The 16635-nt window shown below is 37.3% G+C and overlaps 1 protein-coding gene across 1 annotated transcript in view; it reads left to right on the top strand.

Annotated features, from left to right (window-relative positions):
• LOC104129171 (adhesion G protein-coupled receptor A3) overlaps positions 1-16635 on the top strand; it is a 238525-nt gene that overhangs the window by 39610 nt on the left and 182280 nt on the right. Inside the window, exon 3 of the mRNA XM_009642086.2 lies at positions 16443-16514. Coding sequence (XP_009640381.2) covers positions 16443-16514 — 72 coding nt within the window. The remainder of the gene's footprint in view (positions 1-16442; positions 16515-16635) is intronic.

Raw genomic sequence — 16635 nt, 5'->3', positions numbered from 1 at the left:
ATTTTGTGATTCTGTATGTACAGTAATAGATAAGTGCATATGCTTTTTTTTGTTATGCTGACAACTTCAGAATCAATGTATTAACATACTTTTCTTGAGCTGAAAAACTAATTTTCAAAGTAAGTTAAACAGTCTTAAATGCCTTTTACTCTTTTGGTTATTGTGTGAGTTTCATTTCCCTTAAATTTAGAATGGTTGAAATAACGTGTAATGTTTATTTTATTTCGCATACTACTTGAGAGGAATGTGGTGGTCTGCTTACTTCCATGAAGTTAAGATCAGCCTCTTAGTTTCTCTCCCTCATGCACGTATGTGCTCAAAAAAAGAAACAAGGGAGCGAAGAAATCCAGGCCTATATGTGTGCCTGCATATAGCTCTATTCAAATCAAGAGGCTGCTGAATGAATTGTGTAACAACATTGTTCTCTTTTTAGGACAGTTCTCCCATTAATGAGTCTACTTGCAAACAATGGTAACATTTTGTTCTTTTTTAATTGTGTTTTTAATTCATTTCTTTAGGTAAAAACGTAATTACTTAAGCATGGTATTTGATTTGCACACAATTATTTGTAATTAGCATTTTAAAAGGAAATTACTTTATTTTCTTGATGAGAAAAATGTTATATATTGATGGATGAGCATGTAATCTGTGTAAAAAATGTTTTGTTAAATCATTAACACTAGGTTGTTTGTCTGTTGAATCAACGACCTTTTTATGGCAACAGAGATTTCACTGTGATAGTTTTTAATATTCTTCTTTTCCCATTAGGACAAGGAGGAACAGTTTTAAAGCAGCCTCTGTTTCACTTTGATATGAATAGATAAATTGTCAAAGCTGCCAACAAGAATGCTTCCGTATTACGGGGTATGTTGTAAGCAACACTACATACAGTGTTCTTGCTGGTAAACACAAACTGTGCACATTTAGTGGTGCAGCCCAGTTCTCATCCTTCAGCTGAATTTAATGAGCTGGTACACTGGGATGAGATTTTGGAGAATTGGATTAGTGTGTGCTGAGTGGGAGACAGATATGGGATGACATTTTTTCTGAGTTGCCCTCTCCCACCACTTATCAGCAGAGGGGAAGGGATAAGAGCGAAATATGTGCACAGTGTATATTGTTCCACAGGAAAACACGGTTCTCCAGAATTAACCCTTTTAAAAATACTCTATATGGGAAAAGAAATGCAAAATCATATTTAGCCTTATGCTCGATGGCTTCTTGAAATTAAAAAGAAGGATTTGTTTTCAAAGGATTGCCTGCAGCGTTTCTTCGGGGTATTACACTGTGCCATTACTTTAGAGATGTGAGCGTCAGCCCCAAACGCGTACCTCGGCGCTCCGCGTTGGAAGGCAGCACGTGCCACATTAATTATGCTCTCTGCTCCCGTTTGCTACTACTGTCTTGTTGGGTTTTTGCTTGCTGGATTGTAGAGAAAGTTGATTCTAGCCTTGGCCTATTTTGAAGCCATCTGAAAACAGCTAAGACCAAACTAAACCCCAGCCAAATGGGTAGTAAATGATACATACGGCCCCTAAACAGAAAATTTAGCAGCTTGCAAGCTGAGGAAGTCACTAAGACTCCCATCAGCAACAAGATACAGTAGACTCAGTGGTTCTCAGCACTGTCATGTGCAGCACAGATATTTAGCTTTCAAAATGTTATACTCATCTATTCTTTGGAGGCCTAAGCTCTTTATACACCGAACAGGGAGAATTAGGTGTGTAAGAAGAGGATCCAAACCAGCCATCATGCTCTGGGACTAAACCAGGCACCGAGTGGCTTACGGCAATGCTGAAGCCTGATGTGATTTTTCCTGTGCAGCCCTAAGTTAGAAGCCTTTGTGGGACTGGGATTTGCAACCTAATACTTCTTCTGAAGCCATTCCTCTTTATGGGTGTAACTGACTCCATATTTTCTTTTGAAACCTGGTCATAAAAGAAAGTGATTGTGTTTTTATTCTTTCTGTACTAGCCTACTGGCTGGAGTATCTGCTTGGGAAAGAGGAGCACTCAGGTTCAGCCCCTTCAGTCTGAGCACATCACACATTTGCTACCTCTGTGGGAAAGGCTTTAACTGGGATGTAGGTCTGGCTGAGTGGAGTTGCACCAATACCCAGTCAAGTGTATAAGATTGATGGTGCCAGAAAGAAAAAAACAGAAGCAGTCAAGTGCCAAGGGTATTTCATCAACAAGGAGAAAATGGGGTTTGCTATAAACATTCGATAGAACACAGAAATACTGTTTTAGTCAGCAGAGACTCCTGTCTGTTTCTTCAGGTCCTGTGTGTTTTAAATGTAGGTATGCATCCCTTCTGTTTGAGGACGGCACTGAAACAGTGTCTTTCATTTCTCCAGCTCTAATCGCTAGGTTGTCATAGAAAAGATGGATGGCAATGCTTGTTGCCCCTTGGCCGTTCTCTGGGATGCTGGGCTGTGCTTTGTTTTTGTGGCTTTGCCCTTAGGCTGCCTGGCCCTGCAGAGAGCCCTGGTGTGGGCAGGTCTTGTCTGCAAATCCCCAGAGAGCTTTTGTCCGAGACCAGCTCCGAGGTGTCTGGCAGGCCCAGCGCCATTTCTGCACTTTGGAAACTTGAAAAGTGAAGACTAAGGTACCTGCAGCCATTTGGACGTGTAGGAGGTGAAGAGGGGGCTGTGAATTGCACTCTGGGACTTGGTACCTATGTTCCACTTCAGTTTCACTTTAGACAGCCTAAGTGCTTTTTTGGACCTGGGCCAACACTTCTCCCTTCATACTTTGGGTGGCCAGTATATATTATTGTGGTTCTGCTAAGCATTAAGTCATTCCTGAGTTTGATAATGCTTTGAGTATTTAAAAGTGTTGAAAATTATTTCTGCCATTCAGGTAGATTGATTTGAAGAAGAGATTATCCAGTCCTGCTTTTTATTTCAGAAGTGTTTGTAATTCTGTTTGTGACTACCTTATGTGATTTGACTAGCCGCATCCCAGCATTCTTTACTGATACCGCTTGTATAAATATAACAGATTTTTTATGTCTCAGTATCGGCTAAATGAAAATAACCTGCAAAAGGAAGAACCTCCAAAGAACAACATATGCGTTATTCATTGAGCTCTCTGGCAACTGTTGCTGATCTGTTGAGCTATTTTCAGAGTTCTTAGGAAAAGGATGAATTCAAAATTTCGTATTGACCTTAGAAAAGTCAAGGAGTGACCTGCTCCCTGATAAACCAGTTTCGCATTAGGCCATCTGTTAGGGAGATTCACAGTCAACTTTTAATAAAAAGGTCAGATTCTGCTAGTTCACAAATAGTTATAGTGAACTTGAATTCACAATTACCTCGCATTGAAATCAGCCTGAAGCACGGAGTTGTTCGTTGGGTTTCAGCTGAGAAGGTTTGAGATTGCTTGAAAAAAATGGCAACTTAGAAAGGAAATGCTGGTTTGAAACAGCATTGTTTCCCCATTAATAAATCTCTCCTAAAAAGGAAGAAATATTTTTGTGTTTTTGAATGAGAGAGAGACCCAGCAGGGTCCAGGATCAGGTTTTGTTTTCTTGCCAAGTGAAGTGGCCGTTGAGGGGAGATGCTTTTGCAGAAGACCAGTTGAAAGGTTTATGTACTGTGGCGAAAACTGCATACTAAATGGTAAATATTTTTCAAGTAAAAGAATATAATTCTGTAATTAAATCAACATAAAATAATAAATGTTACAGTGCTTTCTAAATTTTCCATGGATGGATGTTGTTCTGTTGCTCATATTATTTGAGACTTCGAAAGAATAGGAAAAGTGTAGTCCTACTGATGTACAGTAATATAAAGCTTAGTTTATGAAGTACTAGTAAAGCCTCACCTGTGAAAGTTTTCTTCCCGAAGAGGTGCAGGAGATACTGGAATACAAGGTCTAATTTGACTTGATCAGTATTTAAATAATTATTAAAATTGGATGTAGTATGTAATTGAAATACTTGGAAGAGTTCTCCACGCCATCATATATTACTGGTGCAATGGTAATTATCTTTGTACTCCTTATGTCTCTCATATAATCAAGACATTTTTGCCTATATATAGTCTTTCATATTACATTAATTATCCTAGTATCTAAACAGTTCATAACAGGTCTATAGGAAAGATTAAGATTATTAGGTTTTTTCAGTATGAACGATGTTTGCAAGTGATGGTCATAATCTGCAATTCGAGAATTCATTTTACTGCATAAAAATATTAAGAAGCTTTTTTAATTTTTGGCTAAAAAGCATTTAGGTCACAGTCTAGTACTGTGATGTTTTTTATGAATAGGTACTGGATTAATCACTTTTTAAAAGGGCAAAACATACTGTGTGTAACTTTTAAGGTGTAAAAGATAAAATTATTTCAAAGTGGGAGGAATGAATGTAAGACATATATTTTTATTAAATATAGTCCCAGGGAAATATTATAATGGAAGAATATCTTCAAAATTATTACATTTGTTGTTGCATGAATACAAAATGTGCAGAACATGACAAAAGCCAGGAATTTCTGCTTGAAATTCAGTGGATAGCAATGTAAATAAAGGGAAATAAATATAGAGAAAATCACTGGTGGTTAAAGGTGAGTGAATTGTTTAGAAACAGAGTGAAAGAAAATTGTATTAGACAACCGTAGGCAGGAATGAAAGGTCATAATTTGCAGATCACTTTTGCTGTCGAATTAGAATGAAAAGCATCTTTCCTGTGTTGTCAACCACTGCAAAGCACCTGTACAGTTAAATACAAACCCAGTTCCTCAGGGTCAACTGTAGTGCTACTCCTAACCTAGAGCAGTATAATAGTTTACCAGTTTAGATAGATCTATTAGATGTAACAGTTATTATTATAAGGAATTATTTTTATACACCTCTTAAAATGCAGGTGTGTAAAACCACTTTGCAGTGTTTCTTAGGAGTTTTGCCTGGACACTTGCACTTAAGTCATCGTTTTGTTGCAATATAAATCAGTTGAACTGACTGGTTGATTAGACACTAAGATTATTTTTGCTATAGCACAGTCATGAATAGATTTATCAGGGCATCGCACAGTAGAAAAAATATATAAGGTGTTCTATATAAAAAGTCTATATTAGTAGTCATAAATGACAGTAATATAAAATAAACTAACTTGTGAAGTTAGTTTGTAGAACTGTTTAAATCATGGACAATTTTTTTTTTTTTTTTAATTTAAGTAATGTGAAGTTTAGCTGTATTTCAGGAAATCACTTAATTGAATTTATGAGCATCTAGGCTCCTGTTTCCCATTAGGACCACAAATAGTTCAATTAGCCTGATGTGCAGTCAGCCACCTCAGATGTATGGTCTGCTCATCTGACACAGTGATGTCATTAAGATAACACATGATTTGTGTCAGACGCTGTCATCCTTTAAGGAGATGTAGCAAGTGCAGATTTGTAAATACATGTGTTAAAATAGCCACCATAAAGCACCTTTGCTGCCACAGACGTTTCTTCCTTAATACTTCTAGCTCTAGCAGCACTGGAAGGTATTAACAGGTTTTTTGGTTGGGAAATAGTTGTATTAGGATTTATCGTATATGGGCATGATTCTGAGCTTTAAAATGAGATATCTGTTGCTGATTAACCCCCTGTCTGTATGCTATTATTCTCAATATAGCATGTGCACTTTACTGAGAAATAGAGTCTTTAATTCACTTTTACAACTAGCTGAAAATAAAATAACGTGTTAGGAAACCAGCATGGCACAGCTGGCTAGGCAAGGAGCAGAGAAATTGGGTTGTGGCTCCCCAAAGCACCTGTGGGCTTTTCAGCCCCCTTCATGCCTGAATGAGGTTTTGACGAATAAACTGAAATATTTGTGGGAGAGAATAGCTGGGTCCCTGGCCTTACGGAGGAAGACTGTGGAAACAAAGCAGCGTTTCTGAGGGGCAGAGGGAGAGGCAATGTGAAGAAGGTACGATAAGAGATGCTGTGTGAAGGAAGCTATGAAAAAGGCAAGCTGGGAAAAGAAGTTTTATTACTCTGTGGTGAGAAGGATAGAAAAGGAAGTCATATATAACTGAACAAAACATACCAACAGCATTCAGCACTAATTATCTCCAACAATAACATGCTCCTTCTTTCCCTGTATCCTTTTTTTTTGTGCTTCCTTTCCTGTTTCCTCCATTTTTTGCTATAGTTTCAGGGCTTGAAGACCTGTGGGTGTTCCTGTGGCCCCAGCTACTATTGTGTGTTATTACAGCTCTGTTATTTTTGTTGGGTTTTTTAATAATCTTTGCATATTCTACAGCTGAATAGCTGAGACATTTATATAAACAAAAGAAAATTTATTTAAAAAAACTGTAATTTTGTCTGAAACACCAGGAAAAAAACAACAAAGCATGTAAATCATTGAAAAAGAACATTTCAAGTGGGACCACAAGGGACAGGTTTTAAAATATGTGCAAACTTATTTTTAATGGGAGAGTTTGGGGCTTGAAATTAGTATCAGTCTGGCACTTCTGAGGTAGAAGAAACATAATTTGTTCAGTTTGTATAAAATAATTTTTACTTGAAAATCTCACAACATGTGCATTGTACAGCATATAAATTATATGGCGGTGAGCTTAAAGAAAGTGTAGGAATTGTACATTCATGTACATCCTCTGGTGTCCTTACTTTTCAGTTTTCTAGTTTGATCTATTGCATTTCATCTGAAATTTTAGCAAAAAGTATTCTAAAATTTCTGCAAGTACCAGAAGGAAAGTGCAATTGTAAAAACCGTGCAGTGAAAACACTCAAGGACGTTCTTCAGAGTTGTTGAGGAGGATACTCATTAATCCTGATTTCTGCAGGAGAAGACAACTGGACATGCCTTCTTATTGGCATACGTTTGTTTGTTAGATCACTTCAATTTTTTTAAGTTATTACCGAAGCCCCAGTTTATATGAACCAGAGGCTTCTGGGGAAGGATTCCCAGACCAGTCTTTCACCAAGATTTAATTCCTCTGAGCTAAACTGCTTATAGACAACTCTACCCCATTATCCTTAAACCACTTCTTATTGACAGTTTAAATTGTCAGGATTTCTATGTAATTATGTTCCCTCTAACATTGGCTGCACTAAAAGGGCTGTATTTTTAATTTTTTCCTCTCCTTATCTGGAAAAGGCTTCCTGCACCGGGTTCTGCTGGAATGTATCTGGGCATTGCCGTATTCTCAGGTAAATAGGAAGAATGGCTTTGAGTGCACTTGTTCCTGGAGGTGGGTGAAGGTTATTGCAGTGTTGTCCTGTCCATCTCCCATCATGAGCTAAACAACGACTGCAGGTCGCTCGGGATTCAGTATATAATCAGTGACTATGTTTTGTGATATTGCTAATTAAGATTCTTCCTCTTTTAATGAGATTACATAGAAATAGTAAGCAGGCAGAAAGATGGAGTTCCTCCTTGACATTTTATAATTGAAATGCCTTATTTTTAGAAGTGTTCCTCTTCTGCCTCATGAAAACACTACAATAAAATAAACATTGTAGGAAAGATTATTTTTATTTTATTGATTTACATGGAGCAATAAACTATCTTATTTTTGGCTCAAAACTACTCCAGACTAATCTATGGGCCATCTGCAGGTACTATCTTTCCAATACAGCTCAGGGTGGAATTCTTTCTTCTTTTCTTTGGATGCTTTCAGCCATGGAGGAAAATATTTCTCTGAAGTTCAAATTGAAATTCAGTATAGAATTGCTTGTATTCTTCCAAGTCAATATTGGTTTAGTAACAGAAAAAGAATCAAACATTTCCTTTAAAAAAACCAAACAAACCTTCCCAAAACTCCATGATACAATGGTTTGTATATTTAATGGTTCTCATAGCTAATAAAATACCTTTTCATTACCCTGGTAGCTCTATTAATTTAGTGTAAAAATGCAAATCTCCCTAATTTATTATGGAAAATTAAATCAGATGCACTTCTCAATATACTGGATAAATTTCCAATATTTCATCTTCAAAATTGTAATTATACGCTTAAACTGTGATTCCAGTGTTTGAAATTTGACCTAAGGATGTTGACTACACATTGCTGGAAATCTGCAATGGGCAATTAAGTGCAGCCTTAGAATGTGGAATAACAATTCCTACACTGGAGTTTAAGTCTTTCTCGATAGAAAGTACTTTTTATTCAGCTTCTAAGTGTCTGTTTTACATTTTATTTGGTCCACTTATTTAAAAAAACAAAAAAAAAAGTTGAGCATACTTTTTTCCCCTACTTTTCTACTTTCTTTGCAAAGTTTTCTCACAGTTTGGAATCCTGCTCAGAACTGTGATTGATAGGTTTTTTTTTTTCCTTCTTATTCCCCTAACATTTAGCCTTTTTTCAAAAGCAGTAGAGCATGTGTTAAGAAACGCAACCCATGCTGAACTGCCTTCTAGGCATGAACACGCAAAGAAGTCCCAATGGGTGTAGAAATTAAGGAAGCCTCTGGCTCTTTTCAGCCACCAAAGGTATCTGTGCCTGTCATGTCCCTACATAGTTAGGGATAGACACAGGCTCTGCTGTTGTAATCAGTGTTACACCAAATCTATCACTGTATGCCAAGGCATGATTGCCAGCACTCATGGAGGTATTTTCTGCTGGCACTGCAGAGCTGCCTGCAAAGCTATGGAGACTGAAATCCATGAGCATTCCTTGGTGTTTGTTGATTCTGCCCTTTCAGTCTTGTTTTAGCCCCATGGAACTGATCCACAGGACCCTTCTGCTGGGCAGCACAGCCCCTCCACCTCAACTCCCCAAGTTACAACTGCCAAACGTGTGCTTTTGCACCTACATAGCCAATACCTTTCAGACCTAACATGAGCCTACCATATATATCTGGTTTTGTGGCATTTTCCAGGAAAAGAAAACTTATATAGGGAACAGTTGTGTATGTTTGGAATCTGAATATTTTGGTGATTTTTTTTTTTTTTTTTTTTGAAAAAAGCCAAAGAAAAAGAATCTGGAAAGCATAGATAATTTTTTTTTTTTTATTAGAAAATGCATTTCATTTTGAGCTATCAATAACAAAATGCTAAACTAAAGGCAGGTACCAAATGTCTTTGCATCCTCATCCCACATTCCGATTTGTTGATGCTATATTTAGACTGAAACTAGAGTTTATACTGGATAAATTAATCTTCTAAAATGTTATTTTCTAATATATACATGTAGAAAAATGTATCAACAAAAAAATTTGCAGTGAAAGTCTATCCTGCTTTACCAAGCTTTTTACTCACTTTTCCTTGTTTGATGTACTGCTCCTTCAATTAAAATACTCTGAGCTTTATATTCTCACTCTCTGATTATTACCATTAAAATGAAATACATTGTAACATTCTGTGGGATACTTTGAGCAAGCAAACTGCCGTAAAGCCGGTATCTGTTTTGTTTCAGCTGCCATTATTGGCACTTTGTTTAACATTTTTAGGCATGTTCCTAAATAATGAATAGCTGCCAAATTACCACAGCACATTTGATATGAATGAGTCATCGTCCTTAAATTAAAAAACAAAAATGTGATGACCTTGCTGTTGTTCTATATGTCATTATTGCCATCAAGTGACTGGTTTGAAACTTCCGATCATTCATTAGTACCTTGAACGGGCAGCGGTTATGTTTTTGTCCAGTCCTTAGGGTCTATTGTTTTAGGTACTCCAACCAGTAATAGCTTGGATTAAAAGAGAAAATTAAAGGAAAATGCATAATCAACATGATAAAAAAACAAAAGACCTGTAGCCTCTGTGTCTGCAAAGGCAGACTGACAGGCAGACCATTACTGGACAATTATTGTCCAGGTTTATGTGCATGTTTATGCTTATTGTGCGAATAATCGAAAAAAATACTTATCCTTATGTCTTAAATTTAACTGCAATGCAACCATAACTTTTCTGATTCTGGAAAATAGAATGAATAGCCACTCTTATAATACAAAAACAACAAACAAGAGCTCTGGAGTTTCACAGGAGTGCTTTGGTTGTTGATGAAGATACCAGGTAATGGATATTGCTTAACCTGCTCACTTCTTGGTCTACAGTGTGTGACGGACAATATGTTCACCAACAATGGAGATGAAAATAAGTTTTGATAATATCCAGACAATCAAAGTATAATAATGAGTCACTGGCTCCTGATAGGTACTGGACAGATGGGTGTGTTTGAAATGTCGTCAAACACATTTTACTAATATCATCTTAACACTTTGTTCCTGTATCCAGGACTTCTAACCCTGACAGCTGCTACTGTCACTGCAGGATAGGTGCTGAACGTTGTCTTTTGCCATTGGCTGTGCCTCTTTCCTACCGCCGTGATCATAAGGATGTTTTAAAAGTGAATCTTCTTCAAGCGTCCCGAGTCTGCATTCATTTCTTGGGCAAAGGTGCTGTTTAGTTTAGCTGGATTATTTCTCATGAGAAAGAAGTGGAAGATGTGACCTTCTTTTTTTTTATTTTTTATTTTTTTGCTGTTGTTGTTTCATAGTAATATGCAAAATGTGGAAAGTCAGTCATATTTCACTGGTATTTGGCGCCTGCTCAACAACGGGTTGCTCTTCTCAGAGCTTTTTTGGAAAGTTTGCAGCACCATAATGACAGCTTTCTAAACACAGATGTCCTCTTGGTACAACCTATAATTTTTTATGAAAGACGTATCGATGTCAGGAATTTGAACGAAGTACTGGAATTAGTTGAACATTCTTGTTATGAATATGTATTCAAAATATCTACAGTACATATATTGTAAGTTGGGGGAAGAATCTGCAGTGTCTGCAAGGCATAGATGTTGATAAAAAATGCCCCAACTGTCAGAATGTAGTTTAAGATAAATTGATTCTTTTGTTAATAGACTGTGTACATTTTAGTGGGTTTTTACCCACTATATTTTATACTGTGTAAGTGCATGCTGTGAACTTGAAGCATCAAGAATCTCGAGAACACATTTAGATAATCAGGGATTTGGCCACGGAAAATGTCTAATAGCTGAGAGGCCTGGGGTAGCTATTAAATGGTCTTGTAAAGTCCCATTAGTAGCCTCTTTCTCTCATTTCATTTACCTCTCAGCTTAGCCATCAGGAAGTGACTATTTCAAACACAGATTTCCCCTCCTTAAGTCAGCTGTTTCTGTTGAGGTAACTCCTCTTAAATATCTTTAGTAAGTAAAAGTCAGTTCAAAGATTAATGTGTAAGACGACAAACTCCCAGCAGCTTGTGCTACTTAGTAAAAGAATCCTCGAGTGTTTTTACCTGTGGGACTATTGTTTGCATATAAGTACAAATGATCTACGTACACATAGGAAAACAGTTCTTAATGGTTATTTTTTGTAATTTATGTAAGTTCAGAGGCTCGTTAGTGAAAAAGAAACTCTCCTCTGTTAACTTGTAACCATCTGAGATTGGTTTTTAATGATAACATAATCCATTCTATATTGTTCTTTTTCCTATTCGGGTGTAGTTAAGATGAGAGTGCCATGCAGCAAGTATATCTAGCAACTGTCACAAAGTTAGGGGAAACATATTTCAATAAATATTGTGTTATTTTATTTCTGTGCAGCTGTGCAGCCTTGATGTAAGTGCTGCAGTTGTTATGACTACCACTAACTTCACGTAGCTTCCATCTATCTGTACTTGTACCAGGCACTGGGTTTTGATTTATTTTCAGGTCACGCCACTAGATATATACACCCACACCACTAATGACACGTCATTCAGATTCAGAATAGATACTTTAAAGTTAGAATGCTGCATCAGAAATGATGCAAAACCATAACTGTTAGTTAGAAAATATTTTCTTTATGGACTTTAACTGGGTCACAGTGTGGTCGTTCAATATTATGATACTGGGGTTCCTTCCCTTTTCTTTTACTTTTGGTTGATGATCAAATCACTTGCATGGTAGGTATGCATGTGTGCATGTGTGTGGCCCAGGCTGGGCTGCTGTTTGGCATGCCTTGGCTCATGACCTTTTGCCAAACCTCAGCAGTAGCTCTTGGGGAAAAAATGTAAACATACAACCAAACTTACCCTGGTTTCTTTATTTAGCTCAGTGAAAGTTGATCCTCATTGCTATAAGGCTCCAATATAACAAATTCTTTGCTAAATTAGAAAATGGGAGAAGCTAATTTAATATTTTCATAAAAGTAATTTTGTAAGGAATACAAGTGGGAGGCAAGGAAATAGATTCTTTTAATGTAGAAGTAAGAATCATAAGTGATTAACAGTTGTGATAATTTTATTTAGTTATTTAAATGACATTTTAGTCTTCAAGGACGACAAGGAAGAAAACACCTATTTTGTTGGGCCAGAAGTAAATGGAAACATTATGGAATAATACTAATTACTAAGAAAGTGCCAGGATTGTGGGTAGTATAATCATCTACAATTTTCTGAGAATATCCTTACTAAAATAACCTACCTAATTTAAGTGTAATTTCCAAAATAAGGAGACTAGATGTCTTTGTCTGGGACAGTGCAACTGATGGACACTTTGCCGTGAAATGGTCTGGCTTCTACTAACATTAAACTGGCCTTTTTTCTTCCTGGAGATGATAGTTTAGGATTATGCTCTTTTTTCCTATGTGGTTACAAGTTACGGGGAAACAGCAGAGTTTCCATAAACTAGAACATAGAGGATTTCAGTAAATGGAAGACCTCTTGTCTATTTGATTATTTGGACTGGCATTAACACTCACCTGCCAACAGTTTGCCACTCATACTGACCCTTTCACATTTGTTGTGAGCTGTTACCACTGTCGGCTGTAAGAGATGTTCACCTAGTTACAACTTGCAGCACATTTAGATGAGTTCTCAGTTAACACAGAACATGTGTAATTGATATAAAGATTAATTATGAAAGTTGTCAGTTTCCCCTGCATAAAATGTGGATATTTCCTCTGAACTAGGCCTCTAAGTGATTTTCAAACATGTCCCAGTGTAAAGTCTGAGATAACTCAGCATACATTCAAAGGGTTATAGTGTTGGAATGGGGCTTTTGTTTTGTTTTGTTTAAGTTCTAAGGAGACAGAAGTTCACATGACAAGATCAGTGTCCTTTCAGTCTTTTCCATGTGGGCTCTGCAAGTTAAAGAACTTCCTTTGACCTCAGTAGTTACATATTTAACATACTGTACAAGCAAAAGCATCTACATTTCATTCATGAAGATACTGTCAGTAGCGCTGCCCAGAGAAAGCTAAGCCCAGATGTTTGGTGTGAACAGAATCAGAGTAGACCAAACTGTTTAGTATTGAGTGTTTGAAGGTTAAAAAAAAAGGAAGAGGCATTGGCCTCATCCTAAATCATCAAAGGAAAACACACTCGTGTAGATTAATTTCTACTAAACATATTGACTTGTCTTTGCAAGTTGATGGGCCTCTGGAGTAGAGACTGCAGAAGGTTTGTACAAACCTTTTTCTTTATGAGAGGGTGTGGGAAGTTCTGAGTTAAGTATCTGAAGGAACTGTCACAACTCTTGACCAGATGAAGGCAGAAGAAAGATGAATCTATTAGCTGCTCCTGGTACCAGGAAACTAAGATGAAAATATTTGACCACAGAATTTTGAAAAATAGAAAGCTGCTTCCAATTCTTAGAGAGTGTTTTCATGGTAACAAACATCATCCTCTGTATTTCATTTATGATTGCATCAGCTACTGTCACTTTCATCCAAAGCCGGTAGAAGAGGTCAAAGCAAGGAAGAAAACTGCTTTGGCTGGATTAGGGAATAGGGAGAGGGGCAGAATACCCGTAGGAGGATGGCTGTAGCCCCTAATTCCTCTCTGCTGTCTGTGGGGTTGTCTTCTGCTTTGCTAGATAAGAATCTGTGCAAGCACCAACTTTGACATCTGTGTTTCTGCCATTTATTTGCTTATGTGATTTCCAGGAGAATAGAAAGAGCTTGGACCTATGCCTAAAATTAGCCACAGGCTGTGCAGTTTTCTTATGAATGCTCAAACCACCATCAAGGTCCTTTCCCAAGCTCTGCCCCTTTCTGGCACCTTTACCTGCCTCCTGAACTGACACTGTCCTTTACTTCTCCCCTCCTGCGTGCCACCTTATCTCCCCTTGCCTCTGGCTCCTGTTGCTGTTTTCGTGACTCTGTAGGGAATTTTGTGGGCTCTGACTTACTGCCTTTCCCGGGTAGTACAGCCATACTTTATCTCTGTATTGCACAGTAGCAGGGAAAAGGAAGCACTTCGGGATTTTATGCTTTTTACTAGCTTAGCAACGAGTGAGGGACTGCCACTGTGGCTCTGGCAGATAGGAATGACCTATTCCAGGTATGCCTCTGCTTGAAGTATCTATATATCATAGAATCATAGAATGTTTTGGGTTGGAAGGGACCTTTAGAGGTCAATATATGCATACATTCATGCACTGCTGTTTACAAGGTACATCAGAACCAGACAACTGGAATAATTGGTGAAGTTTTAATATGTTCTTGTAATATCCATTGCATTTGTGTTGGACGGAGATTAGCATATTTGATCGTTTATTTTATTTGCATACTGAAGAGATAATGGTTTATTAGTGAAAATACAACTGCAAAAGAGGAACTTTGAAATATCTAAAACAAGGTTAAGGTAAAACCAATAAGAAACTAAACCACTGTGTTTCAGACATGCCTGGCTAAAAATTTTGTAATATTTTTCATAGCTTTATGAATGTTTATAACTTCAGAGAAGTTACTTAATCACAGATATTCTTAATAATGAAACCTGTATGCTTTGCAGAACTTGCATTTTAAAAAGACTTAAAGCATAGCCTGTTGCTTGATTTCAATTTTAAATAAACAGCTCCCTTACCTTTCTCCTGGTCCTTTGCTTTTTTTCAACTATGTCAGAAGATCAGGAGCAACATGTATTCCTGATGAAAGCACTATATAGAGCAAGCTGCAACAAAGAAGAAACGGCAAGCTAAAAATATTGGACAGGTGACATTGCCATGTATCACACTTGTGTATCATACCTTGCCAATTAGGCAGCATAAACTTTGAGCTGAGCAGACTTTAACAAATGCTAAGTGATTATCTTGAACCTTATTTACAGTTAGGATTTTACAACTTAAGCAACTGAATAACTAGATTTACTTTCTGAACTGAGATGATAAGGACTTCTAGGGTTTTTCTCCCTCAAAATTGCAGTCTTGGTCTGCTGTGCATTTGATAGCTCTGCATTTCACATATGTAAGACAAAACATCTTGTACATAAGCAATCAGAATGTCTTATCACCTTCCTGAGTGTTGCGTGTTGTAAGCTGAAAGCTGAACTTGACTGTTAATTAAGGGTCTGACTGAGATTTTTGTTTGGGACAGATCGCTTGTCATCATCATCACTAAAACAAGATGGGTGCGACACAGATGTTTGGAACTGTATTCGAAAGATCTGCAAAGATTACTACCAAAATACAGAAATATTTATTTATGATTTTGACTTTGAAATTAAAATATATCCTATTGTGAACTAAGCATTTGGCATGAAAACTTGGCCTACTGAGGGCAATCGCAGTTAGTGGAAACAAGATTTCACCCGGTGTGCATTTTATTTGCAGTAAAATAAAAAGTCATAAATAAGATGACTCATGTGGCTGTTGATACATCCATCCTTTGGCAGAGTCAAGCAGTGTGTGTGCTGTAATGTGCCCGAAGTGGCCAGTCTGCGGAACAACACTGATATTATTGCGCACCAGTCGTTCCCTATGAATTGCGAATTGTCAGAAGATGAACACTGACTCTTCAAGAATTTACAGCATTTATCTCCTAGGCCTGCTTATCTAATTGCACTGAAGGCATTTCCTCAGGGTTCACATCATGAAGAGTTTTGAGACAATTCAGTAGTAAATCTCTGCGGGGACTAAGCTGAGAGCAATGTCATGGCCCTAAGCGCTGTGCCAAGAGCAGATGAGATTACTAATGCCAGTGAAATATTCTTTATCTGCACAACAACTGATCCTCTGGATTGTCACCAAGTGCAAAATGAAGCACCTATCTGCCAAATACGAGAAGCTGCTTGTATTTCAGGACCTGACCTATCTGTTTATGTCTCCCATGCCAGCTGCTTTGCCTACATTAGGTGGAAATGATAAATTTATAAAGTGCAAAGTGCACAGCACAACGAATAAGTAAACCAAAAGGCTCTTGCTTTGCTGACTGATTATTTTATTTGCTCATTGATTAAAATATTTTTCCAGGGGTAAGAATGGCTGGTAAGCTGGTTTTGAAAAGTACAAATAGGAGAAAAAAGAAGCAGATTTTTTTTTTTTAACATCTGATCTTAACCATCTTACTTGGAAGAAATATGTTTTTGTAAACTGCAAGTGATGTAACGTTTTTTGGTGTTACTATTTAAAAGAAATTCATTCTTGGTTTTAGCTAAGACAAATAAAGGTTAGACTTGCATTGCATTTCACACTCCTTGTGTGTAACAGCAGTACAGTAGGTAAAGTGATAATTAATTGCTGCTCCTATTATGTCTCTCTAGAGATCTGAAGAATAATTTGATCAGCACAATTGAGCCAGGGGCCTTCCATGGACTTTCAGAACTGAAGCGCCTGTAAGTGTTAATTCCATTTGAATTATTCTGAAAATTGTGTTTGTATCGACATTTCTATCCTTGGGCAACTCAAATATGTCACCAAGCAATAATCACATAAGGACACCGGCTATGAAATAGA

The sequence above is a fragment of the Egretta garzetta genome, unplaced genomic scaffold (genome assembly GCF_000687185.1).
Source record: "Egretta garzetta isolate BGI_Z169 unplaced genomic scaffold, ASM68718v1 scaffold56, whole genome shotgun sequence".
Lineage (NCBI taxonomy): Eukaryota > Metazoa > Chordata > Aves > Pelecaniformes > Ardeidae > Egretta > Egretta garzetta.
This window is presented reverse-complemented; position numbering and strand designations above follow the sequence as displayed.